The 26,732-nt window shown below is 41.0% G+C and overlaps 1 protein-coding gene across 10 annotated transcripts in view; it reads right to left on the bottom strand.

The window, feature by feature from the left end:
• Positions 1-26,732, bottom strand: part of RGS6 (regulator of G protein signaling 6) — a 476,765-nt gene that overhangs the window by 120,773 nt on the left and 329,260 nt on the right. For all 10 annotated transcript variants that reach the window (XM_079768733.1, XM_079768734.1, XM_079768737.1 and 7 more), the window contains exon 3: positions 26,587-26,686. In XM_079768733.1, the coding sequence (XP_079624859.1) occupies positions 26,587-26,686 (100 nt within the window). The remainder of the gene's footprint in view (positions 1-26,586; positions 26,687-26,732) is intronic.

Genomic DNA, 26,732 nt, shown 5'->3' with positions numbered 1-26,732 from the left:
GAGGTGCCACCAAACACCTCCCTGAGGTTAGCACACCTGAGGTCCTAACGTCCTCCTCATGTCAGTCTTTTCTTACAGATTCGACAGTAGACTATTTGGACTGGGTCTGGAAATGGAACATGATTTTCCCAGCATGCTTAGAGGAAATTCATGCCGGGCCACAGAGCAAGCCGGTTGAGAGTAGTTACATTTTGGCTTACTGTCTTGACTGTTTTGGGTTTCATTTTGCCTTCGGTCCTGTTTGTTCTTTTCAGTGAGATCATGGCCTTTGATAGGGGAGATACATGTGAGGTAGACACTGAATTCGTCTGCTTTCTCATTGCCAAGTGTTGTAGTAACTCAACCTCTCTGAGTAGTAAGTGGTTCTGTCCCCGCTTCGTCCTTTTTGCTGGGTGTCTTCCACGTGTCCCTCCAGAGACATCACCTTCTCTGCCCTGCTGTGGGCACAGAGCCGCCGTCCCAGGTGGACTGGATCACTGGCTCCCTTGTCTTCTGTTTTCTGGGTTTAGCCCATGGAGGCAGCACCAGGGGGAGGTGGGAGAATAGAGACAGCGGAGAGGGGTAAGTGGGGGAAGCTCACTCTCTGCCTGAATGGCTGGGATTGGCTAGGTCCACCACCAAGAGCCATGTTTTCTCTCATGTCATCAGGTTCAAACTTGCTCCCTCTCGGTTGCTCTCCCCTACGGTACCCGTACCTTTTAAAAGTCCTTTTATAAAAATCTCCTCTAGTACCCTCAGCAAACCACCAGGTTCCTCAATTCATCCCTGTCACTTGAAACCTGTGTTTTTGTGTTGTTGTTGTTGACCTCTGGATAGTACACAGAACTCAGATCTTTCTTAGCAGTAGCCCCTCTGAATATCATTCATTCCCCTTTGGATGCTGTGTGTTATTTCTCCTTATCTCCCTAGCTTTGTTACATGCATCCTTTTACTATCTGAGCTCTTCAGAAAGCTTCCTAGGTACTTGTGATTTATTTAGACATGTTTCCTGCTCCTTCTCATTAGTGTCATCTGGGAATCCCAAAGGGCACAGAATCTCAAGGTTGGAAGGGACCTGGGAGACACCTAGGCAACCTCTCTCAGTTCATATCCCCTTACTGAGCAACATCTCACACATTGCCAATTTTGCTCTTTATTTCTGGTAACAAAGTACCATATTTTCTGTGTATAAGACGCCCCAACTTTTCCAACCCAAAATTAAGAAATCAACATTTTAAACATTTTGTTGGTTTTCCTCTTAAAGCCTTCTTCTTTTTTGGCATCCTAAGGAGTTGTTCTTCCTGTTTTCTCCACTGTCTGATCATACACTCAGTGGGAGGAGATTGAAATTGTCTCTCTGCAGCTGTATTTCCATGCTCTTTTGCACAGCTGATTACATTCAGTTTGAATTTTGGAGAGTAAGACAATCGCTTACTGGTATTTCTCTTTTTATTTTTTGACATCTTTATGGGCTCAGAATGCTCCTGTCCCTGTTGCATCTGCGCACTCTCCACCTTCACCTCCACCTCCAATTACGCCATCAGCTGATGTCAGTAACAATAAGGCTCGTGATTGGAGGAAGCCTGTTTGACAAGGTATGGGCAGCTAGGTGCAGTTCCCTCCTTGGCTGACTTCCATATAAAAGGCGCCCCTCGATTTTCAGTCTAATGATTTTAGAAAAAAACAGCATCTTATACACGGAAAAATACGGTAGTTGAGACACCCTCACAGAAAATGGAATGTGTTGCAGCAAGTTGTCTTGCGAACCCAGCCAGTTATCAAAGATCCCCCCATCCAAGTTGAAGCTCATGGGGAGAACAGGCCAGGGCTGGGAAGAGGTGGAGTGGAAATGATTCTTTAAGAAATGATCCGACATGAGCGGACAAAGAAGATTTAATTAATGCAGCTCTCCTCCCCTACTCCAGGGAACACGTCATGCTTTGATTTTAGATCAGGGATTTGTATTCATAATTGCATTTTAAAGTAAAGAGTTAGATTTGGGGTAAAAAAAATACAACGAAGACCAATCATAACATTTCTATAACTTCACAATAATTACTAAAATGAACAATGACAACATCAGAATAGTGAAAACTAATCAAAATTTTTGTCAGCAGAAACCAAAAAGGGGAAGGGATGTAATCTAATGCCACACCCTCCCAAACTGGCAGCCAAGGACCTTCTGCAGAGAAGCCATGGAGATAGGCTCAGCCTAACCCGCTCAACCCTCATCCTTATTCCTCCAAAGCAACCCTGGGACTCAGCATGATGGGGAAACTTCCCTTGTGGATCAGGAAAGGAATGAACTGTTTCTTCTTCTTAAGAGGCAGAAGTGGGGAAGGGTGTGCGGAGAGATGAAGGTAGGAAGTAAAGGATGGGGCTGACATTTAATGATGAAAGTGAATTTGTAGTATTATCCCATTTTCATAAAAGTGTGTTTGGCTATCTCGCGAGTCTACCAGACTTCTACTTATACATGCATCAAATGAATTAGAATATAGAACTGATCCTGAGCTATGACGAGGTTTATGGCCAGGAAACAGAATTGGCACAATATCAAAACTGGAATTAATTTATTCTGTATTAAAGCATGAAAACCACGTGGGTGAGAATCTTATCAGTTCTGTCTACAGCTTACAGTGACAGGCCCAACACCTTGAGAGTGGCTTGCACAAAGTAGACTCTCAATAAACACTGGTTGAATGAAAGAATGAGAATGAACGGCAAAAACTGGGAGGTGGGGCATGGAGAAATGGGAAGCATTACTATCTGTCTTTTGTAGCAGGGAAATAGATGCAATATAAAGCTGAACTATGTAATTAATAAAAATATTGGACTCCAGTGACTTTTAGAGTCTCTTTTCTTAAGGCATCTTTAAGGAAACAATATGTTAGGTAGTAAGGAATCACTTATATGAGGTTCAGAATTCCTCCAGGGTTAACTCAGTTTCCCTTATTCTGTATATAAGTAAAATTTATCTGAATATATGTATTTTTTAAATTTAAAAAGGCATTAGAGCATGATCCCAATTTTATAATTTGTCTATCTAGCCAGTTGGCCATCTTCTTTTTCTTTCTCTGTGTATAAGTATATGAATTATCTATCTAATAAAAGAGTAATATACAGATTGACCATCACTCCAACACACAATATGGCTGCCCCCATGTGGTCAAAGATCTTGCCCCCATGTGGACACAAGATGGCTGGCACAAGATGGCCAGCAGGGGAGGGCAGTTGGGAGGGACCAGACCTGCAAGGGAGGGCAGTTGGGGGTGATCAAGCCAGCAGGGGAGGGCAGTTAGGGGTGACCAGGCCAGCAGAGGAGGAAAGTTGGGGGCAAACAGGCTGGCAGGGGAGCAGTTAGGCATCAATCAGGCTGGCAGGGGAGTGGTTAGGGGGTGATCAGGCTGGCAGGCAGAAGTGGTTAGGAGCAATCAGGAAGGCAGGCGAGCAGTTTGGAGCCAGCAGTCCTGGATTGTGAGAGGGATGTCCCAGATTGGAGAGGGTGCAGGCTGGGCTGAGGGACAACCCCCCTCAGTGCACGAATTTCGTGTACCGGGCCTCTAGTATATATATATATAATGTGTACATACTATGTATAATATATGCACATGTACAGGGTGGGGCACAAGTAGGTTCAGAGTTGTTCCTGTGGAAAATAATACAATAATTAATAAATAATACAAGATAAACTCTGTGTTTCATATACTCACAACTGTAAAACCACTTTTGCCCAACTCTGTGTGGTTTTCATAGAAACACATACTGCAATATTTCTTTGAATTTTAAAAGAATAAAACAAGAAATTAGTAAAAGTAGATATTGGCATATCATGTTATTGCTACAGATTGAAAAATGCCCAATAACTGGGTTTTGTTTCTTTTAAAAGAAATAATTGACGATTATTGGACAGAGCTTAGATCAAATGTGGCCTTGCTTATTTACAAAAACCTTCTTAATCCAATTCGCCATGCCTTTTCCTCTATTGTCTTTCTTTCTAAAACCTACTGTCACAGACGCTCCGGGCTCAAGTCTATTTTAGCCTGAGCACGTGACCACATGCTAGTTAAGATGGCTCCATTTTTGGAGACCTAATTAGTGGCTATTAAGGCTCTCCTACAATTTATAGAATCATTCCAAGCATTCCACCGAATACGATATTCCTCAACTCGCCTAATTTCCTTTTTCTTTCTCGTGCTATGGACAAAGTAAACTAATAGAGACTGAGCCTGCCAGGAAGCCTGAAGACTGAAGAAGGGTCCCAGGTTCGATTCTGGTCAAGGGCACATGCCCGGGTTGCCACCTTGATCCCCAGTAGGGGGCATGCAAGTGACAGCTGATCAATGATTCTCTCTCATTATTGATGTTTCTATCTCTCTCCCTCTCCCTTCCTCTCTGAAATCAATAAAAATATATTTAAAATAAATAACATGTATTTTCAAAGCCACCACATTCTCAGGGCACAGTAGAGAATGTAGCTGAATTTATGTTTCTGTTTTTTGCTACGGCAGGACCCACAGTGGAAAGTGACGAGTTTAAGAGGCAGGAGATGGGTTCTGTTCTGAACCTCTCTATGACCGAGCTTCATTACCTGAGAACGGGAGGGTTAGACTAGATCCCTGGTTCCCAATCCTGCTTGCACATTAGCACACCTGGGGAGCTTTACGAACTAGAGATGCTCGCCCCCTTCCAAGTGTCTACCGGGAGCTTAGACACAGGAAAGGCTGCAGAGCCCTGCAGGTTGTTCTAACGCACATCAGGATTAAGGACCATAGAGCCACTCGATCACCAAAATACCCTTGTTAGCACCACAGAATATCTTGCTGCAGCCTCAGTCCTGGCTCCTCAACACTCTGAGAAAAGTGGTGCCAAATGGTGGCAGGTCCTCATGCGTGTGGCTTGGAGATCCTCGGGATGGAGAAGACAGGAAAACACCCTCTCCATCTAAGCAGATGCACTGAGGAAACAAGGACATAGGACTCTTTGTTCTACTGACCCATCCCTTGGGGTTTGGTATCGTCTTTGGAAGCATGAAGCTTTTGATTTGATTTGGCCATTAAGAGAGTCTCTTTCCCGCTGCTTGCTCTAACTGTGATGGTGGAGGTTTGCATCACTGCCAAATGGACTTGTAATGTTATTAGCGGCTGCTTCCCAACCTTTGCCATTCAGCAGCTCATCTGGGAATTCCAAAATTTTCCAGTACAACCGTGTGCAGCGTGGAGAGGCTGGGACCCCTGCAAGGGCACACTTGGCCCAGGAGACTTGGGTGGGAGCTGCCAGAGAGGAGTGTGGAAGGCTTTGCACACGCTTCCCCACATTGCAGCCGGGCTGCCTGGTAGCTTAGGGAAGTGTCAGCGTGGCTAGACTGAACGACCTCCCCCAGGTCCCCTCTCTGCAGTGTTTCCAGTGAGGGTGGGCCACTGTGAGAGAATGGAGGTAGAAGTGAGGGGAGAGTGGTTTTGCTGCTCACACATGTCGCTCATCTGCGGGCTCTTCTTCCAATGGCCAGGCCTGCAACTGCTCCACCTTCCCCTAGCTCCTGGGCCAGGTGTGTGCTTATCTCTGTGATGCTGGAGCCAGGTGTCTAGCAGGACAATTACATCATCAAGGGAGGTTGTGAACACTGACATGGGTTTCAGTCGGTCTACATGGGGACAAGTGGGTGTGTGAGTCCCAGCTTGTCCTTGCTGTCCTTGCTTCACTCCCATCTTCCCTTGCTGACTGCTTGTCCTGTGGACTCTGAGCTCCAATATCAGATGATCAGATGTGAAGACAACAGCCTTACTGCTAACTAGCAACCACAACTGCATAGCGTCAAATTCCTGTCACATACACACACACACACACACACACACACACACACACACACACACACACGGGAGGGCAAAAGTAAGTTTATAGTTGTGAGTATGCGAAACAGAGTTTATTCTTGTATTATTTATCAATTATTGTATAAATTGTCTTCTTATTGTTATTATTTCATATCTTTACTTACGATTTATTTTTTAGGAAATGATGGCTAGTAATTTACTTACTTTTGCCCACCCCTGTATGTTCATATGTATACTTACAATGATATTTGTTATGAGTATAGTATAAATGTGTACACACACACACACACACACACACACACACACACACACACAAATACAAATAATGCTATATCCTATCCTAGTGGTTCTGCTTCTCTGATTGAACCCTAAGGGATCTTTTCAAAGTTCTTATCTGATCAGGTCACTTCTCTTTAAAGCCTTCAGTGGTTTCCCACTGCTCTCTAGACCAAGCCCCTATTTGCCCTCCAGCCTCACACCATACCACTCCCCTTTCTTCTCTCTGCTCAGCCACCAGGAACATGGGACCCATGAAATTGCTTGGCTCTCTCTTTCCAGCTATCTTTACCTGAATAGCACTTCACCTGGCAGCTCATCTTTCATAGGCAGTGTAATTCTCCTGTGGTGATCTTTTATATCACTGTGAACCTCTCCTCTGAGCATCATCATGTGCGTGATTGTTCATTCGTCTGTGGGATTTCTTGCTAATGTTTCTCTCTTCCATTGGGTTCTGAGCTCTAGGGGTGAGGGGCTATTTTTGCTTTCCGTTGTATTTTCCCTACACTCCATACCTTCGTTGGCATGAAATTAATGTACAAGAAGTAGCAGTGGAATAAATGAATGAATACAAAATGCTAGACAGATGAAGAAGATGGAGGAGAGCAGCAGGAAATGACCGAGGGATGAGCTGTAAAGGAGTCAAGGCTGGGAGAGCAGCCAGGCCTGGGGTCCATCGGGGACAGCTACTGTGGGGAAGTTGGTCCTGACAGCACACAGTGAGGTGCTGTGCTCTCCTCCAATAAAAGATAAGGAATTCCTAACGGAGATGAATGCTTGCTGTGAACTAGACACGTCCCTCTTTGCTAGGGCCAGTTTTCACTCATGATTTTTCAAAGTCATGACAGCTGATATTCTTAACAATTGAAGCAATCACAATGCAGTGTTCCACTTGTTGTTTTCTTGATCTGAGTTTCTTGAAAGTAAAAGTAGAATTTGGAATGTATTATTCCCTTCAGAATAAATTAGCATCCATGGAAGAAAAAGGCAATAAACACATTCATCAATGATGGCTCCGTTTTCACTTTCCTTTTCAATGACAGTTTATATTAAAACTAGAGGCCCAATGCACAAAATTTGTGCATGGGTAGGGTCCCTAGGCCTGGCTGGTGATCAGGGCCGATTTGTGGGGCGACCAGCAGGGCAATTGGGGGGCCCCACTGGCATTCGCCTTAGCTGGCCTGGGGCCTGCAGGCTGGGGGAGCTCCTGCATTGAGCATCTGCCCCCTGGTAGTCAGTGCACATCATAGCAAGCGGTCATTCCACCAGTTGTTCTGCTGTTTGGTCTATTTGCATATTAGGCTTTTATTATATAGGGAAGCTACCTGCCCCTGGTTTTAGTTGATGTAGCCACGTGCCAGCATTTGTTAAGTCATGTTTGCATTTCACAGTCTCTGCATCCAGCCTAGCACATTGCCCTCCTGAGCTATGGACACAACCCTGGAGCATGTGGTCTGATGGGAAGGTTCTAGAAGATCTGTGGCCCCAAAGGAAGTAGGACACTTGGTTTTAGTCCTTGATGCCAGCACTAACTAGCCATGGGACCTTGGAGAACTCACTGAACCACCTTCTCTGAGTCCATTGGACCAGAAGATCACAAAGGACCTTGAACTCAGGTGCATGATGATTCTAGGGTTTACCTTTCCTGGCAGCAATCATGGCAAATGGTTTTTATTAGATAAATACAACAACTTTTGGGAAGGCTGGTGGATTAGCTATATTTATGAAATTACTACTTAATGTTAGCTTTTTAGGTAACATTTTTTGAGACACATTGATTGGTTGGACTCCCACACATGCCCTGACCAGGCCAGGGAGAGAACCTGCAACCCAGGTACATGCCCTTGACTAGGAATCGAATCTGTGATCCTTTGGTGCATGGGCCGATGCTCCAACCACTGAACCACACCACGCAGGACTTCTTTATTTTTTGAAAAATATTTTTTGAAAAATATTTTTATTGATTTCAGAGAGGAAGGGAGAGGAGGAGAGAGATAGAAACATCAATGATGAGACAGACTCATTGATTGGTTGCCTCCTGCATGCCCCTACTGGGGATTGAGCCTGCAACCCAGGCATGTGCCCTGACTGGGAATCGAACCCAGGACCTCTTGGTCCATGAGATGACGCTCAATCCACTGAGCCACCACAGCTGGGCTCTGTGTAAACATTTTAAATCTAAGTATAACAATCTTTTTTGCATGAAAGTATCCTCAAACTTTCATTTTACATAACAATTATGGTTTATAATTAAAAACGTTCATAACTGACCCAATATCCTCTTTCTTCTCCCCACTCAACCTACTCATCACACCTGGAGGTGTTAGTGCTCCTCCAGGCACCGCCATGGCCGATATGAAGGGCTTCACTTCCCACTAAGAACTGTGGCTCGTTACACTCTTCTGTCTTATTTGGCATTCACCTACTTTAAGGACCCATTTATTTTTTACAGATTTTTTTTTTTTTTGCAGTTTCCCTACACTTGACTGTTCTACCATCTGTCATGGAGCCGTTGACTACCCCAGTCTGTTTACCCCAGCATGAGCTCTCCCTGGACCCTGGCTTTAAATTCTAGTTTGACTTTTATTGTTAATTTGAGGATGTGCAATTGAATCAGAAAAATTTATGAAAATGAATTAAAAATGTGTCATTTCGTTAATGTGACTCTAAGATTTTTATTCCCATGGGATAGACTTCTACTTATTCTACTTCATTAATTTACACAAAAACATCTAAACTTGAATATACGATTTCCACCCCCCCTCCCGCTGAGTCTTAAAAAACAGTTTGCATCTAAATGACTAAAAAAACCCCTAACTAAACGACTAAAAAAACCCATAAGCATTGGTGGATCTTGGGAAGTGAAAACTGTACCACTCAGGATGCTACAGCTCATGACAATTAGTGTCCAAATATTCCCTGGACCTGTGTCAGGCCCCGGGGATCTGGATGGGTCACGGGTGATCCAGTCCTACTCTCAGATGTTGGAAGGGCTGTTAGAAAGTGTCCCTGGTGTCATTAGGGAATATTTTGATAAATTAATTCAAGTGACTTTCCCCGCCACACTTCCGTCACTCAGTGCATCCTGTCCTTCACCCAGAGAGAAGCCAAGAGGAAGGGACCCAGCAGAACCAGGGGACCAAGAGTCAGTCCTCCATATCTGAGTCTCAAAAGCCCCTTCATTCTTTGGGGGCCTGCCAGCAGAGCAGTCTATGTGAGGAATGGTGGCAAAGGAGAGAAAGGAAGGCGGCGAGGGCCCAGGCACCCCTGAGGGGCCCAGGTACCCAGAGTACAGTTGATAGAACAAAGATTTGGGCACCTGGGGTATGGATGATTTGCTCCCCTCCACCTCCCCAGGGAAATACAGGCAGTCGGCAAGGTCCCACGGCTCTCTGCACCCAGCTCCACAAGCTGAATTCTAGCTTGGAATAGGAGCAGAAACACTGTGTCCAGTAGACTGACTCAAGATGCCCAGCAGAATTTCTCACAGCTAAGAGGGGTAAACTGAGTATTTTATGCACTTCCAAAAAAAGTACCAATCAAGCAGGCGAAATAACAAAAATACTTACTACTACTACTACTACTACTACTACTACTACTACTACTAACCGGAAACATTTACAAAATACATGTAGCTTTTACTGTGGGCAGATGCTACTATAAATATTTTATATGTTAACTCATTTAATCCTTCCCAAAGTAGGTACTATTATTATTAATAGCTGTCATTTATAGCTGAGAAAACTGAGGCACAGAGAGGTTTAGTAAAATGGCCAGGGCACACAGCCAGTAATGAGTGGAGTTGGGATGCAAACCCAGGGAGTCCAGCTCCAGAGTCAAAACTGAAGAGGATGAAGCAGGGACTGTGCGGGCTGGAGACCAGGTGGGATGAGACCGCCTAAGGCAGTGGTCGGCAAACTGCGGCTTGCGAGCCACATGCGGCTCTTTGGCCCCTTGAGTGTGGCTCTTCCACAAAATACCACAGCCTGGGTGAGTCTATTTTGAAGAAGTGGCGTTAGAAGAAGTTTAGGAAATTTGGCTCTCAAAAGAAATTTCAATCGTTGTACTGTTGATATTTGGCTCTGTTGACTAATGAGTTTGCTGACCACTGGCCTAAGGGATGCTGTTGTGGGGAGCTCCTGCCCAGTTTACATTGTGTTGGCCCTTCTTGCACTGACTTTGCTCATGTACGAATGCTTACCAATCAATGCTCTGGGACAATAGGTCACCATCAGATATGGTTCTGCAATTATTTCTATATGGAAGTGAGACAAAAAGATAAGGGGTGCCGTTGGTGCCGGGACGAGGAATAGAAGGCAAGCAACCATTGCCGCCCAAGATGACAGTGACCATCCTTCGATCCACTTCCTGCACGTCCCTGACCTGAGTAAGAAAACCCAGGGACAACCCTCTGAAGACTTGTCCAACAGCATGAAATCCCTACGTTTGCCAAGCGCCCCGACAAGAATGGGTTCTTTCAGAGCCTTTGAGGAACTTCTTGATGGCAAAATGGAAGATCAACTTGGGACAAAAGTTTTCTCTCCCTCTCTCTCCACTCCCCCTCCCCCCACTCATGACTAAAGGTGTACGAGATGGAAAATAGGTTGGGGCTGTGTCAACAAATTAAAGGGAAGTTTGGGAAAAGTACTGCCTTTCCCACATGTCCCATTGGGATTCTTTGTTCAGCATTGTGTTAAAGATCAAAGCCAGACCTAAATCTGGAGAGAAGAGGCAGGGAGGACCTGATGGCCCACTGGGAGAAAATCTTGGCTCCGTCACCAACCGACCGCCAGCTTCCCCTTCATCAGAAGGGCCCATGTAGCTATGCTTCGCTTCGCTGATTGGAGTATTGAATAAGAAAACATATAAGTACACGTTAGCCGGTAGCGAACTCCCAGCAACATGGTTCCCTGCTATGTGATTTAAGTCACACATCCCCACTGCCTGAGGTTTCTTTCTCAAGAATTCTTTCATAAGAAACGCAGAGGAGACTTGACTCCTGAGGGCTGAAATGCCCCCTATGTGCACACCGTCTGTTAGGATAGATTTACAGCAGCAGCAGTCTTCAGAAAATTTCCTCATGTTATCCCCAAAAGAAATATGAAAAGCTAAGTAGCCCGTGACATATTTTTAACATAACACCCAAACATTTAAAAAGATGTTGAAGTGGCTGCAGGGATATACTTTCAGATGTAATGTATGCGACACCCGAGCTTTTAATATATTTTGACAAAACCTTGGTGATTCAAATCATCCAGTTTATGGAAAAGGACTGCCACATAAGCAAATAGACATGCGAGGTGTGTTCTTAGGCAGACCAAGCTTAGGAAAATAGTGGAAGTTGAAGATTTTTTTTTAAAAAAACTATACAAACCATGTCCCCTCTCATTAAAGGACCCTCCCCGTTTTTCCCTCAGCTCTAGATTTCCCCTGACACTCCAGGGAGCTGAAAGGAAAGCAAGGTCCCCAGTTATAACATCTGGGGCACATCACTTTTTACACCCTCTCTTCACTGACAATAAATAACCAATAAGTGAACTTCAATAAAACGGAAACATCTGTGACAGGCACAAATTAGATAAGCATGAAATGGTACCTCTAAGTAACATAATGGGCCATTTTCTTGATTTTTGTTTTTATTATTTTCACTTTTTTAAAACCCCAAAAATGACAAAAATAATTTCATTTTAAATCTGTTTCTAAAACTCAGTATTTCATGCGTGAATTGAAACTTCACCAGACAAACACACGACACCCTGCAGTTTTCACTGTTCTCAATTTCAAAGGCAGATTTTAAATACAAATATAAACTCCGAGTTACCGAATTGCAATAACCTCAGTTCTGTTTCTTCATCTTCAAAATCACAGTGCCATCAGTGTGTGCTTTAACCTGTGGTATAAATAGCCATAGAGGTTTGAGACATGAACTGTTCCTAATGCTAAATGTTTTAAGCACTTACTCTCAAAATGAGTGCACGTCGCTAAGTGTGTGGGGCCCCTTTTCCCTGTTGGTTCTCCAAGTTGACTTCCGTGTAGAATATGAGGTTATTAAGGACTAGAGGCCTGATGCACAAAATTCGTGCAAGGGGCTCAGCCCCCACCGTCAGGGTGGCTGCCTCTGCCTTGGCCCTTGCAGCCCCGGCTTTGTCCGGAAGGTCGTCTGGAAGGACATCCGGTCTAATTAGCATATTATGTTTTTATTATATAGGATAGGTAATTAAAATGTGCTCATTGGAAGCTTACATATATTATTATAACTCAATAGTAACTGTACAATTAAGAAGTCTGGGACCAACAAAATAATTTTGGGTGGGGAGTATTTCAACACTGACATTAGAATTGCATGGTAATAACATAAAGCAGACTGAATTTTCTTATTATTTTAAAATCCTCTACAGACATATCTCCCCACTCCCAGCCCCTCTTTGCTGCTGCATTTGGAGTGCTTGTCTTCCACAGCCATGCCCTCGGCTCTCCAAGGATCAATAACCTTCCTTGGGGTGCGGGGGGCGGGGAGTAAAACAGAAGGAACTGGGTGAGAGACCTTGGTAATGAAGATGAAGTTCTATGCTTTCTTCCTTCGCAGTCTTGCTTAGAGCAGGACGTGTGGCCCTATGAAGGGAGGTGGCAGCTCCATGCAGGAACATGGGATGTTTGGGACTGTTACTAAGCAGAATAGGTGGTGATTGGATAATAACTAGGGAGCAGTCTGAGGGATCATGTTGCAGGTTTGTTTACAGAAGCTTGACCATGTGGGAGAAAGACAGGGCACCCAGAGTAAGACAGCCTGTTTGAAAATATATAAGCTTGAATGGTTTTCGATGGTGTCCTGTCTGCTAAAAGGCCAAAGTTAGATTTATGAGGCAGGGATCATCCAAAAGCACAGCAAAGTCAAACTCATCTTCTAAATGCAAGCATGTTCCTTTAGCTCCATCTCATGATATACTTTCATTTTTAGTTTATATTCCTTTGAACCTCCCGTCTTTCTATCTCTCTCCCTCCCTCTCTTCTCTCTCTCTCTTCCTTCTCCCATCCACACACGCCCACACACACTCATGTGCATGCATATAATTTTTACATGGTTGTAATTACAACATATACTATATACAGTTATAAGCTCTAAAAATTTCATTGTGAAATTCATCATCAATATATACATAAAATGAATGTCCATTGATAGATGAGTAGATAAAGAAAATATGGTATATATATATATATATATATATATATATATATATATATACACACACACACATACATACACAATGTAGTTTTGTTCAGCCATATAAAAGAAGGAAATCCTTCATGAGTGGACTTTAGATCAATTTTTATTGCTGCTGTTGTCTAGTTTAATAAGGTAATAGAAGTTTAAAATAGGTGTTCCTTTCTTTATGTGGCTTATTATTGCTTTCGTGTTCACTTCTACCTGTAAATCTCCTAATTAGAACAAATTAAGAGTTCAAATAAATCAATGGGTTGAAAGGTCAGGTAAAAATAATATAGTAGAATCATATTAGGATAAACCAGACATTAACTCACAAATGAGGATATTAAGTTTGTGCAAGGGCCTGTAAGTTTTGGGGGGGAAAAAAAAAAAGAAGGAAATCTTGCCATTTGCAACAACATGGAAGGACCTTGAGGGCATGATACTAAGTGAAATAAGTCAGACAAAGAGAGACAAATACTTTATGATTTCACTTATACATAGAATCTTAAAAACAACAACACCCCACCACCAAACGAAAACCAACGAACTGAAATCATAGGTACAGAGAGTAGATTGGTGGTTGGCAGAGATAGGGGGTGGGGATGGGAGAAATGGGTGAAGAGGGTCAAAAGGTACAAATGTGCAGTTAAAAAGTAAGTAAGTCATGGGGTGTAACGTACGGCATGTGACTATAGTTAATAATAACGTATTGCATATTTAAAAATTGCTAGATCTAAAAGTTTTCATCATAAGGAAAAAACTGTACTGGGTGTGGTGATGTTAACTAGACTTATGTCATTTCACAATATATATGAATATTGAATCATTATGTTCTACATTACAATTATATCTCAATAAAAACACATATTCACAAAAGGTATGAAGTATAGATATATTTAAAGTATAGACATCACCATGCAATTCTAAACAACACTGGTGTCAAATGTATAATGATAACCGAATGACATCCTTAGACCGACTAAACCAGTGGTCGGCAAACTGCGGCTCGCGAGCCACATGTGGCTCTTTGGCCCTTTGAGTGTGGCTCTTCCACAAAATACCATGGCCTGGGCGAGTCTATTTTGAAGAAGTGGCGTTAGAAGAAGTTTAAGTTTAAAAAATTTGGCTCTCAAAAGAAATTTCAATAGTTGTACTGTTGATATTTGGCTCTGTTGACTAATGAGTTTGCCGACCACTGCACTAACCAGTAAAGGTGATACCAGCACCTTTACAGCCCCTGTGCCTCCACCTCTCAGTGTTTCTTGCTCTTTACAAGAGCCAGTCCTGCTCCTTGAGTTTCTATTTTCTTTACCCCACAAGAGCTATGATCATTTTCCTCCTCGTGTTTGTAGATTTAGTTTCCTACTATTTTGTTTAGGATTTTTTCATCTGTTGATAAAACAAATTTCCCTGTGCCACACTGGCACTGCCTAGTTTGGATAGTAAAATTGAATTAATCTCATAGAATGAGTTGGAGAGTGATCTGTCTTTTTTTTCCCTATTGTTTCTAAAAGTTTACATAAGATCAAACCTATTTGTTTATTGAATGTTTGCAGAACCTATATGCAAAAACCTGGTCATTTATTTGTGGGGATATTTAAAAACATTCATTAAAAGGTTAGACTTCCAAAACCCTTTCATTTCTTTAAAAATATCAGGTTAAACATGTGAAATTGCAGATATTGCCTAGTTTGGACATACAAAAATGGCAATTTCATGTGGTCTGACCTAATAATTAGTCTACATGTGTAGATAATAATTCCAAAATCTGCCATCTTCATGGGTTGGATTTTGCTATTTGTGCTTGCCGCCGACTTTCACTCATGTAGGTTTGTTTTCTTTAAAAAAATGTTTTTATTGAATTTTAGAGAGCATGGGAGAGGGATAGAGAGATAGAATATCAATGAGAGAGAAACATCATTGACTGGCTGCCTCCTACACCCCCCACCCGCTACTGTAGATTGAGCCAGCAACTCGGGCATGTGCCCTGACCAGGAATCAAACTGTGACCTCATGGGTTGACACTCAACCACTGAGCAACACTAGCTAGGCTAGGTTTGTTTTCTTACATTTCTGATGATTTTGTTTTTTTGGGGGGGAATTGTCGAGATCCATATTTACAGTGGGCTCCTCCAGAGATGAGATGTACTTGCTTCTGCCAGCACCTTAGGGCAGAACCGAAGTGGAGAACTTTATATTGTTGCTTGGCTCTTTCAGGCCACACAGGGTTTGGTAAGACACCAAACCACCAAGAGGAGACTTAGGATCTTGGATTAGGAATTATCTAGGGAGATTTTTTTCCTCCTTTCTTTCACGCTAATAATAACCAAGTAGTCCCATCATCTCCCAGTGATGGCACTGAAGTGACCGTCTCCTTCTCAGCTTGGTTGCCTGACACCCACATGAGTGAGCTCTTAAAAGCCAGGGTCTGGACTACCCAGAACTGGCAAGTGTCCTCTGAGAAAGGCTGATCCAATATTAGTTGACGTCTCTGGATTCTCACTTTCCAGGTTACAGCTTCTAAGATTTCCCATACTTTCTCACCAGTTCAGTGTTCTTCTCCAAAAAGGTTTTGTGTGACATTGAGTTGACTGTATGAGCAGAAACCGAAGTCCCAGATACCTTTAGTCACTAAGTATTTTATCCAGTTTATTGAACAACTAGAGGCCCGATGGGGAGGGGAGGGTCCTTCAGCCTGGCCTGCACCCTCTCTCCTTACCGCTAGGCTCACTACTCCTTAGTGCTGCCTCGGAGGCAGGAGCGGCTCCTGCCACCGCCACTGCACTTGCCCGGCTTCTGGCTGAGCAGCGCTCCCCCTGTGGGAGCACACTGACCACCAGGGGGCAGCTCTTGCCTTGAGCATCTGCCCCCTGGTGGTCAGTGTGCATCATAGTGACCAGTTGTTTTGCTGTTCGGTTGATTTGCATATTAGCCTTTTATTATATAGGATATGAACACAATGAGGTATGGACATGAAATGACTACTTTCCCCTATCCCTGTCTTCAAACATGAAAAGTCAAATCTTTTTTGCTTTTTTTAGTGATGTCTTAGGCGGACTCTTTAGCTTTCTGGTTACTTGCAATTCAGTTTAAAATTTAAATCCCAATTTGACTCTTATTTCTTTCCTTTTAACCAGCCCTGTCCATGGAGTCTTGGGGTGGAGCAAGATGAGCTCTGCTTCATTTCTCCTTTCTCTACCTCTTCTTCCATCTCCACTGAGATCCTTCCTTGAGCTTTCAGGAGTCACAGGGGTTCTGGGGGTCAGGATTCTACATCTTTCTCCTTGGGCATCATACCACACTATGGTCCCTATCTGCCAGCCCTCCTCACTTGTTTCAGAGGCAGGAAATACTTGGATTTACGGAGTGTTGTTTAGGAAAAACTTATGAACAGTGAATGAGTCTGTAGAGTGCCCTCTTTGGACTCTCCAACCCACACTCCACCCAGCAGTTTGCTTATATACATCAGGATAAAGATGGGAATGCTTTAGATAAGGCTGATAGCCAAGTGTTAGCTATGATGAGCTCAACAAATGTTGCTGTCATCATTAATTCTCAGGAAAATAATACTATAGGGACATATGTATTACCTGAAGAATCTATAGGGTAGAACTCTGCAGAAGATCCTGCCTTAATACTATTAACATTTTTAAAAATATATGTTTTCATTGACTTTTGAGAGGGAGGGAGGCAGGGAAAGAGAGAGAGAGAGAGAGAGAGAGAGAGAGAGAGAGAGAGAGAGAGAGAGAGAGAAACATCAATGATGAGAGAGAATCATTGATTGACTTCTTCCTGCATGCCCCACACTGGGGATTGAGCCTGCAACCTGGGCATGTGCCTTGACTGGGAATTAAACTGTGATTTCCTGGTTCATAGGTTGATGCTCAACCACTGAGCCATGCTGGCCAGGCAATAATATTATTCTTGGATCTGGAAAATGATGTCTTAGAACCCAAAACTAGATAGGTGTTATCATCCAAGTTTTATATAAAAATAACTCAAATTTCCTCTGGTTGCAAATGAAGGTAGAATTAGGCTTTATTTGTGTAAAACATGCCTTATGGAAGTTGATACGTTTAAGGCAAAAAAAAAAAAGTCTTCATAGATGACACAATGACAACATCTAAATTTGGCTTTAATTTCTAAATATATAATACATGCCATAATTATTTTTAAATGGCATTAAAAATGTTTTGTGTTGCCATAAATTATAGCTTTATCTGGTACCACTGTACTCAGTAGAACAAAATGACAAAATCAACTGCCTAAGGAGCTAAGCTGAAAATTAATGGTCTCCATGCTCACAATCTTTGCATAGACTTCCTACTAGCAACATGATTTTGCTAGTCTTCCTTCCAGCAACACGTCCAGCCAATTTAGTGTATAGATCCTATGAGACAACAGTTGATTCATTAAAATCAATAGTTGTTGCTAACCCACCATCCTTTGTTACAGGGCAAGGTGCCCACACTAGTTTCCTGATTTTTACCTTTAAAAAGTCTCAGTGACCCTGGACCAATTACAATTAATTAATTAACAGACTTCAGTCTCTTCTTAAATTTTACCTCACTCTGAAACAGACTTTTTAATGGGTGCTGAAAAGAAATTCAAGAGCACAAATTAGAGGGCCATGTGGTATATTTTCACTTTTAATAAGTGAATTGTCTTTTCCTTCTTTTATTTCACTTAGCATTTCTTCTCAAAGGGGAAAAAAATCAAACAAGAAACATGTGAAAAAGATGAATGGATGTGACATTTAGAGCAAGATTTTAATGTCACAAAGGCCAAGAATATCAGAGTTATGCCTTTTGCTTTCACAGTATAACTTGACAGGATTTCTGGATGTTGTTGCTAAAAGGAACTTCATTAGAAGAAAGCAAAAATGCATGCATTCAAAGAAAATGTGTTATAGCAGAGTTATATTTGTTAAGGCAAACACAGCATAGTCAATATTTAATTAAGCCTTGTATTTTTCAGCGTTGGCCTCTCAGAGGCTAGATCCTTATTTCCATTAGTATTGGCTATGCTACAAATGTTTTTGGAAATCCTCTTTAGAGTTAAATTTATGAACCAGTTTATAAGGACAAGGAGAAAACCAGCTTCATTTATTCGGAGTCATACCTTTTTTAAACCAAAATTGGGACTTTGCATTGACAATTGACATTTCCTGGTCTTTATTCACTGCTCTGACTTCAAATTATTATTTTTTAAACATATTTTTGTTGATTTCAGAGAGAGGAAGGGAGAAGAAGAGAGAGATAGAAACAGCAATGATGAGAGAGAATCATTGATTGGCTGCCTCCTACAGGCACCCTACTGGGGATTGAGCCGGCAACCCGGCCATATTCCCTGACCAGGAATCAAAGCATGACCTCCTGGTTCATAGGTCAATGCTCAACCACTGAGCCACACCAGCTGGGTCAAATTACTTTTTTATTAAAAATTGCTGAAGGCCTGGGATGGAGGGAGGGGGAGGGCTGGAGGGGGTCAGTGGGGGATAAAAGGGGACATATGTAATAATTTCAACAATAGTTATTTTAAAAAATAGAAAAAGACAAAAAAAGGGGAAAAAAACTTTTAAAGAATCATAAAACACTACATATAAATAATGTACTGTTTGAATTATTTAACTAAAACATTCATGTTACCATAACAAAGGTTAAGAAAGTTTCCCGAGCACTCCAGGAGTGTTGAATATATTATCCTGATCACAGTACACTCCTGTCCTGCAGAGGTAAATGGATGTCACTTCTCTACTTCTGTGGTCACTTTCATCACCTATTATATATCCCTCAATACTATCATTCCCTAGTTTGCTTTTTGAATTTTATGTAAATGGAATCATACAGTATGTTTTCTTCTGCATTTGCCTTCTTTTGCTCAATATTCTGTTTATGGGATACAAACTATGGCTTGCCACCTATTTTTATGAATACAATTTCATAGAGACACAGCCACTCCCATCACTTGTATGTAATCTATGGCTATTTTGGGATTACAAAGGCAGAGTTGAATAATAGCAACAGAGACTGTATGGCTCACATTGCCCACAGTATTTGCCACTTGGCTTTAACAGAAAGTTTGCCAACTCCTGACTTAAAGATATTATTTGACTCAAGTTGCTAATATTTTGTTTAACATTTTTGTAGTGATTTTCACGAGAGACATTGTACTTGGTTTTCTTTCCTGTAATGCCTTGGTCTGTTTTTGGTATCAGGATAATCTTAGTTTCATAAAATGATCTGGGAAGTATTCTCACCTTGTCAACGTAAAACTAGTATTATTTCTTCCTTTAAATCTTTAATAGAATTTACCTAGGAAGCTAACATGGACTAGTTTTGTTCATGGGGAAAATTTTAACTATAAATTAAATTCCTTTAGACAGGTATATACTTATTCAATTTTAAAATTCTTTATATGCCAGTTTTGGTAATTTCTTATTTTTATTGAATTTATTGGGGTGACAATAGTTAATAAAATTATATAGGTTTGAAGTGTACAATTTTATAATATATCACCTGTATATTGTATTGTGTGTTCATCACCCAAAGTCAAATCTTCTTCCATCACCATTTATCCCCCCTTTACCCTCTTCTACCTCCCCTCACACACCCTTCCCTCTGGTAATCACCATACTATTGTCTGTGTCTTTGAGTTTTTATTTTCTATTTTTGCTTCATCCCTTCACCATTTTCAGTCAACCCCCAAGACCTCCTTCCCTCTAACAGCTGTCAGTTTGTTCTCTGTCTCTATGAGTGTGTTTCTATGTTGTTATTTTGTTCATTAGATTCCACATATAAATGAAATCATTTAGTATTTATCTTTCTCTGACTGGCTCATTTTACTTAGCATAATACTCTCCAAGTCCATCTATGCCATCGCAAAAAGTATGATTTCCCATTTTTACGGCTGAGTAGTATTCTATTGTGTAAATGTACCACAGCTTTTTTATCCACTCATCTACTGATGGGCACTTGGGTTGTTTCAATGCTGCTATGAACATAAGGGTGCATATATCCTTTTGAATTAGTGTTTTGGGTTTCTTTGGCTATAGTTCCAGAAGTGAAATTGCTGGATCATAAGGCAGTTCCATTTTTTATTTTTTGAGGTAATTCAGTACTGTTTTCCACAGTGGCTGCACCAATCTGCAATCCCATCAACAGTACACTAGGGTTCCCTTTTCTCCACATCCTAGAAAGCACTTGTTGGTTGTTGATTTACCGATAAACACCATTCTGACAGGTGTGAGGTGATAACTCATTGTGGTTTTAATTTGCATTTCTATGATGATTAGTGACATTAAGCATCTTTTCATATTCTATTGGCCATCTGTGTGTCCTCTTTGGAGAAGTGTCTTTTCAAGTTCTTTGTCCATTTTTTAACTGGATTGTTTGTTTTATTGGTGCTGGGTTGTGTAAATTCTTTATAAATTTTGGATATTAACCCCTATCAGATGTATGACTGGCAAATATGTTCTCCTGTTCAGTGAATTGTCTTTTAATTTTGTTGACAGTTTCCTTTGCTGTGCAAAAACTTTTTAGTCTGATGTAGTTCCATACGTTTATTTTTTCTTTTGTTTTCCTTGTCTAAGGAAGGAGACGACATATCAGGAAATATATTGTTATGAGAAACGTCTGAGATTTTACTTTCTATGTTTTCTTCTAGGATTTTTGTAGTTTTGAGTCTTACATTTAAGTCTTTAATGCATTTTGAGTTTATTCTTGTGTATGGGGTAAAAAGGTGGTCTAGTGTCTGGGGGAGGCATGATTCTTTGTCTCCTTATTTTGGCTGCCTCTTTATGTTTGTTTCTATGTAGCAGGTAGACTAACAAAGATCAAGAATGTTGACTAATTGTTGGGTAACTCTCAGGTTTTCTAATCTGGTTCTCTTGTTTTCTCATCTGGGAGTATCACAGTTCAAGAGAAAACTGATGACCTAGATTAACCTAGGGTAGATTCATTAGACCATCTCGATGACTAATTAGAAAGCACCAAGTCCACACGGATCCTGTGAAGAACCACAGAACATCAGAGCCAGAATGGATCATAGATACTGTTTAATCCAAGCCTGTTAATCCACAAATGAGGAAACAGAGGTCAGTTAGGCTGGTGATGCCCAAAAGTCACCCATTTACCAGCTCAAGTCATACAACTAGCTAGTAGCCCTAAACTCTTTTACACAAACTGTTCTGTTAAGAAGCCGTAGACAAATACTTAAACATATTTATAACCACATAAAGCCATTAAAAATAATGTGTAGGCTATGAGGAGAGATAGAAAGGTACACATGAAAAAAATGTGCTGAGATAAGCAGAATAAAAATGCATGTACATAGCATATAATCAGAACATTATTTGTATAATAAAAATTCGTAAGAAAGAGCCAGGTGGGCATACTTTTATACCAGATTCATTTTTCTATGCTTAGATTTTGAGAAAGAGGTTGAATTGAGACTAATGGGTTAAAACTACAAGGAGGCGGGTAAGTTTCAATTTGTTATACTAGTAAGGAAGAAGTTTTCCCAGGTCAAAGTTGTCCAAAGATGGAATGAGAGAAGATGACATTCACCGTTAGAGTCTATTAAAGCAGAAGGTGGGGAGCACTTTGCAGGAACGTGGTGGTTGTACTGATTTTCAAGTTCAGATAGGGGATATTAGGGGATATTAGATAATCTGGGCAGATGCTGAAAATAGAAGGTCCGGAGTCCAGGTCCGTGGGGATGCCCTGGCATCTGTATTTTTAACAAACTACGCAAGCTATTCTCATGTTCAGTGGGAAGGCATCAGACACCTGTAAGGAACTGTTCCAATTCAGGAGTCTGTAACAGTCTTCTGCATGAGTTAATGGAATTAACAGCATTGCAATGGTAGTGAAGAATCCACATTCTATCTTGGTTTTGTCCCTAACAAGTTGTGTGGTTTTTGAGCACATTATATCGTGTTTCCGCAAGAATAGTGAGACTAGATGTATCTTGTGGCTCTTGTATGCTAGGAATTTATGTTTCTGAGGGTAGCCTGGAAGAAACTAATCTTCAAAGTCCCTGGAAAATTCCTCATGACATTCAGGTGATGGAGAATTATCCTTGAATAACTGTCTATTACAGATGGGAAAGGCCATGCAACCTGGCTGGTTTCCTGGAGTTGGCAGGCATTAGGCCCAGGATATGTCTACCATAGTGATTTTCAACCATTTTCATTTCATGGCGCAGGTAAACTAATTACTAAAATTCTGTGGCACACCAAAATATATACTATACCTTTTGCCAATCTGACAAAAAGATAAAAGGTATAATGTTGACTACTTGTGTGACCTTGAAAAGGTAATTTAGGCTCTTGAATTTGTAGTTTCCTCAATTACAAAATGGTGATAATAATAGTTTCTATTTTACAGGGTTTTTGTGATGACTAAATGAGGTGTAGCTCTAGAATTATGGTTTCAGTTCAGTTGGTGCTGTGATTGTTGTTGAAACAGCCGTCTTTATTACTTGCTTAGACTCCTTCATCTAAAGATTCTCTAACTAGTCTCAACCCTCCATAAATGTGTCTTAAATTCCAACTCCATAAACAAAATCATTTTGACTGAAACCGGGTATACTTTTCATGCATTTGGGCCTATGCAAAAAAATTTTTTTTCTCCACCTGCAATTACCTTCCCCAGTTTTCTATTCATGTTTAAGGCCTAGTTCTAAAATTATTAATGTGGTGGATAATTATAATAATGGTCAACCTGACATTGCTACTCCTGCACCAGGAGGTGGAGCTGGTTTCTCCCCCCTCTTAAGTCAGGGGTGGTCTTGGGATTTGCTTTAAAGAATAGACTGTGGTGGACTTGACATTGTTTGAGTTCTGGAGCCTCGGCTTTAAGAAGCCTTATAGTTTTCGTCTTCTCCCTCTTGGCACTCTGAGACTGTCAGGCTGTGAAGAAGCCCAGTATAACCTACTGGGGGTACAAGGCGATATGGAGGAGAATCGAAGCCCCAGCTAAGACTAAGCATTGCTGCTAAACAAATGAGTGAGACCCACCCTGTGGCATCAACTGAACTATCAGATGAGTAGGGCCTCATTGGTGAGACGAGCAGAAGAAATGCCTGGATTGCCAAGTCATGGAATCATGATGATGAGAAATAAAGATTCATTATGGTTTGTAGTAGTTGGTTATGCAAGATACTGATATATATCCTCAGAGAAATGTTCTAGATATACTCAAGAAAAACTCACAATTCTCTCCTCTGGGCGTTGTTCATTCTTCTATTATAGCACACAGTTCATATAATTATTGTTCTACCAGTGTCTGTTTCTCTCACTAACTTAATAGCTTTTGAAAGTAGAGATCAGGTTTCCATTCACCTTTATATCTGCTGTGACTATTCTAGTGCCTGGTACCTAGCAACTGTGGACATTTATTCCCCAGGTCATACACTTATCATTTTCTGAAATGCTTTCACTTGATCTCTGGAACTCATGGTCAATCATAAGCAAAAAATTTTATATCCTCAACTTTTCAGTCAATATTCCTTTCACCTTCTTGTTCTTCCCCAGTGGCCATGCTTCCCTGAAGCCCTCTTAGATGGCGGCTGTTTTGCCTCCCATGCCTTATACATCATGGGGTTTGAAGGCAGGTAAGTGATCTTATGGCTTATGTTTCTTATGGCTTCTTTCAGACTGCCTTCATTCCCTCCTTCTTCTTTAAAAAACAACAACACTCAGCTTTGACTCCCATGACATCAGATTAAATGACCTAGACCTTTTGTTGTGAAAGTCATTTATTGATCCCTGGGCCTCTGCCTCTCATTCTATAAAGATTTTAACCACAGATCCACAACCACCCTCTCTAACACTCTCCCAGAAGTGATTTCAATATCCAGATAGCTCAATCTACCAAAATCATGGCTACTTAGTTCCTTGACTTCCTCTCTTCCATAGATCTTGTCTTTCATCCTATCTTAGTCATTTATTCCCTTGGTCATACCTTACTTGTTGTCACCACTAATATATTGCAACCCTAGATATTAACTATCCAAATGTTACCTCCTATATTTTTAGCTCTCTTACTCTCACCTCCAACTCCAAAACTTTTTTGCCACTGGACTTAAAATTTATTGTAATTACTGCTCTTCACTGTTCCTCACCTATCTCATTATTCAGTTAAAATTTAATGGTCAATCCTTTTGGTTGTTCTCTTGCCTTTTTCTTGATTTATCACACTCTTATATTTGATATAGCCTTAATTAAGTCCAACTTTCTACCTAATAGGTGCCCACATCTGGGGAGCTAAATTGGCTGGAGAAAGAATAGCCTCTCTTTAAATTCATAAATGTTAATAATCTCAAGAGAATCCTTAATGCTACCTACCACTCCAAACTCTATTTCCTTAACCAATTAATCTCTTTACTTTCCTAGATGACTATTTTATAGCTTCTAATTTCTCCCCAGACCTTCAGCAACTTACCCTCTTTGTTTCCCATATTACTAAGAAAATAGAAACAATTAGAAGAAAACTTCTAAGAGCTCCCACCACATTTCTATGCTTATTTGTACCTCTGTGCATCTATTATGAGTCCCTTCTTTTTTCTATGAATAAATTGTACATCTTCCTACCCAAGTCTTCCCACCTATGCATTACATTCAATCTCTTACCTACTTGCTGATATCACTTCTTGAATTTTCCCTGTTTCTCTTGTACCACTTTTCCCTTTTGAGTGAGCCATTTTCATCATTATAAACATATTGCCACTTTCACATTATTTGAAATCCTGCTAGTCCTGACCCCATTTACCCATTTAGATACCACTGCATGTCTTCCTTTTAAGAAAAATTCCTTCAAAGATTAATTACACTCACTTCTTCAAATTGCTCTCTTCCCATTCTGACTTGAACCAACTCCAATGAGGCTTTCTGCCCTCAATGTTTCATGGAATGTGCACTTATCAAGGTCAGCAATCAATTTTGATGTTGCTAAATTCAGTTATCGATTCTCAGTCCTAATCTTTGTTGATTTTTTTACATAGTAGATCAATTCCACTCTTCCTTGAATCACTTTCTTGAAAATCTGGCTTCCAAGAAACCATATCCTCCTGATTTTTCTCCTTGTCTCCAGCTACTCCTCCATTTCTTTTTTAATATTAAAAAAATATTATTGTTGAGAGTATTACAGATGTCCCCCCCTCCCTTTTTTTTTCACCCATTGCTCCCCTTCACCCAGTTCCTACTCAACCCTAGCCCTCACCATCCTAATGTCTGTGTCCATGGGCAGTGCATATACGAATGTAGGTTCTTTGGTTAATCTCTTCCCCCATAGAAAACCCTAAAAACTCCACTCCAAACTAGTAGATTTAATAAATGAATCTGGCAAAGTAGCAGGATACAAAATTAACATCCAGAAATTGACAGTATTTTTATACACCAATAATGAACTCTCAGAAAGAGAAACTAAAGAGACAATCCCATTTACCACTGCAACAACAAAAAATTAAGATACTTAGGAATAAATTTAACCAAGAAGGTAAAAGACCTATACTCAGAAAACTACAGGACATTGAAAAAAGAGATGGAAGAAGGTACAAACGAGTGGAAGTATGTACTCCTCAATTTCTTTTGCTGATTCATGTTAGCAGCCCACCGCCACAAGCAGGATACAGAACAGTTCCATTGCCTCCTAAAATTCCCTTGCACTATCCCTTTGTAGCACATTCTTCCCATAATTCCCAATCCCTGGTAACCATGGATCTGTTCTCCAGCACTATAGTTTTTGAAATGTCATATAAATGGAATAATATAGTATCTAACCTTTTGAGACTGGCTTCTTTCATTCAGAAAAATTACTTTGAGATTCATCCAAGTTGGTATATGTATCAATAGTCCACTCCTTTTTATTGGTGAATGAGCCCACAAAACATACAATTGCCCCCCTCCCCCAAAATAACGCAGAAAAACATCTTTCTTAAAGCTTGTTTGAAACTAAAATAAGTTCTTTAACATTTTTGTGCTTGTCTACATCCTGTAGGCCAGATTGCTGATGGGCTAGCCTGTTTATTAATGCACTTGTTATTTCCCAGAATCCTTAATCTATACACAGAAGGGCTGGTCAGGCATGGTAAGACCATTCTTAATTATCAGCAAAGAGTAACCTCTTCCTAGAAACCAGGACTACCCTCAACTGTAAGAAGCATGTTGAAGGTACCATCTTTACTATTCACAAATTCTTAGACACCCCTCTCCCCCAGGTCACAATCAAGGCTACAAAACTCTTCAGCCTTTCTCTGTTGCCACCAAAACCTTGTAAGAAGAATGTTTACCTGTGACAACACTGGGGATTTTGGAGAGAAAGCTCTTGACTGTTCTGATGGGCACGCCCCCTGTCTTGTCATCTTGCATCTTTGTAATGATGTCTTCAATCTGAAAGAGGTTAAAGAAAAGAAGTGTTATTGTCTCTCACAAAGTA

The sequence above is a fragment of the Cnephaeus nilssonii genome (genome assembly GCF_951640355.1).
Source record: "Cnephaeus nilssonii genome assembly, chromosome: 4".
NCBI lineage: Eukaryota > Metazoa > Chordata > Mammalia > Chiroptera > Vespertilionidae > Cnephaeus > Cnephaeus nilssonii.
Note: the sequence above shows the minus strand (reverse complement) of the source record. Positions and strands in the feature narration are given on the sequence as shown.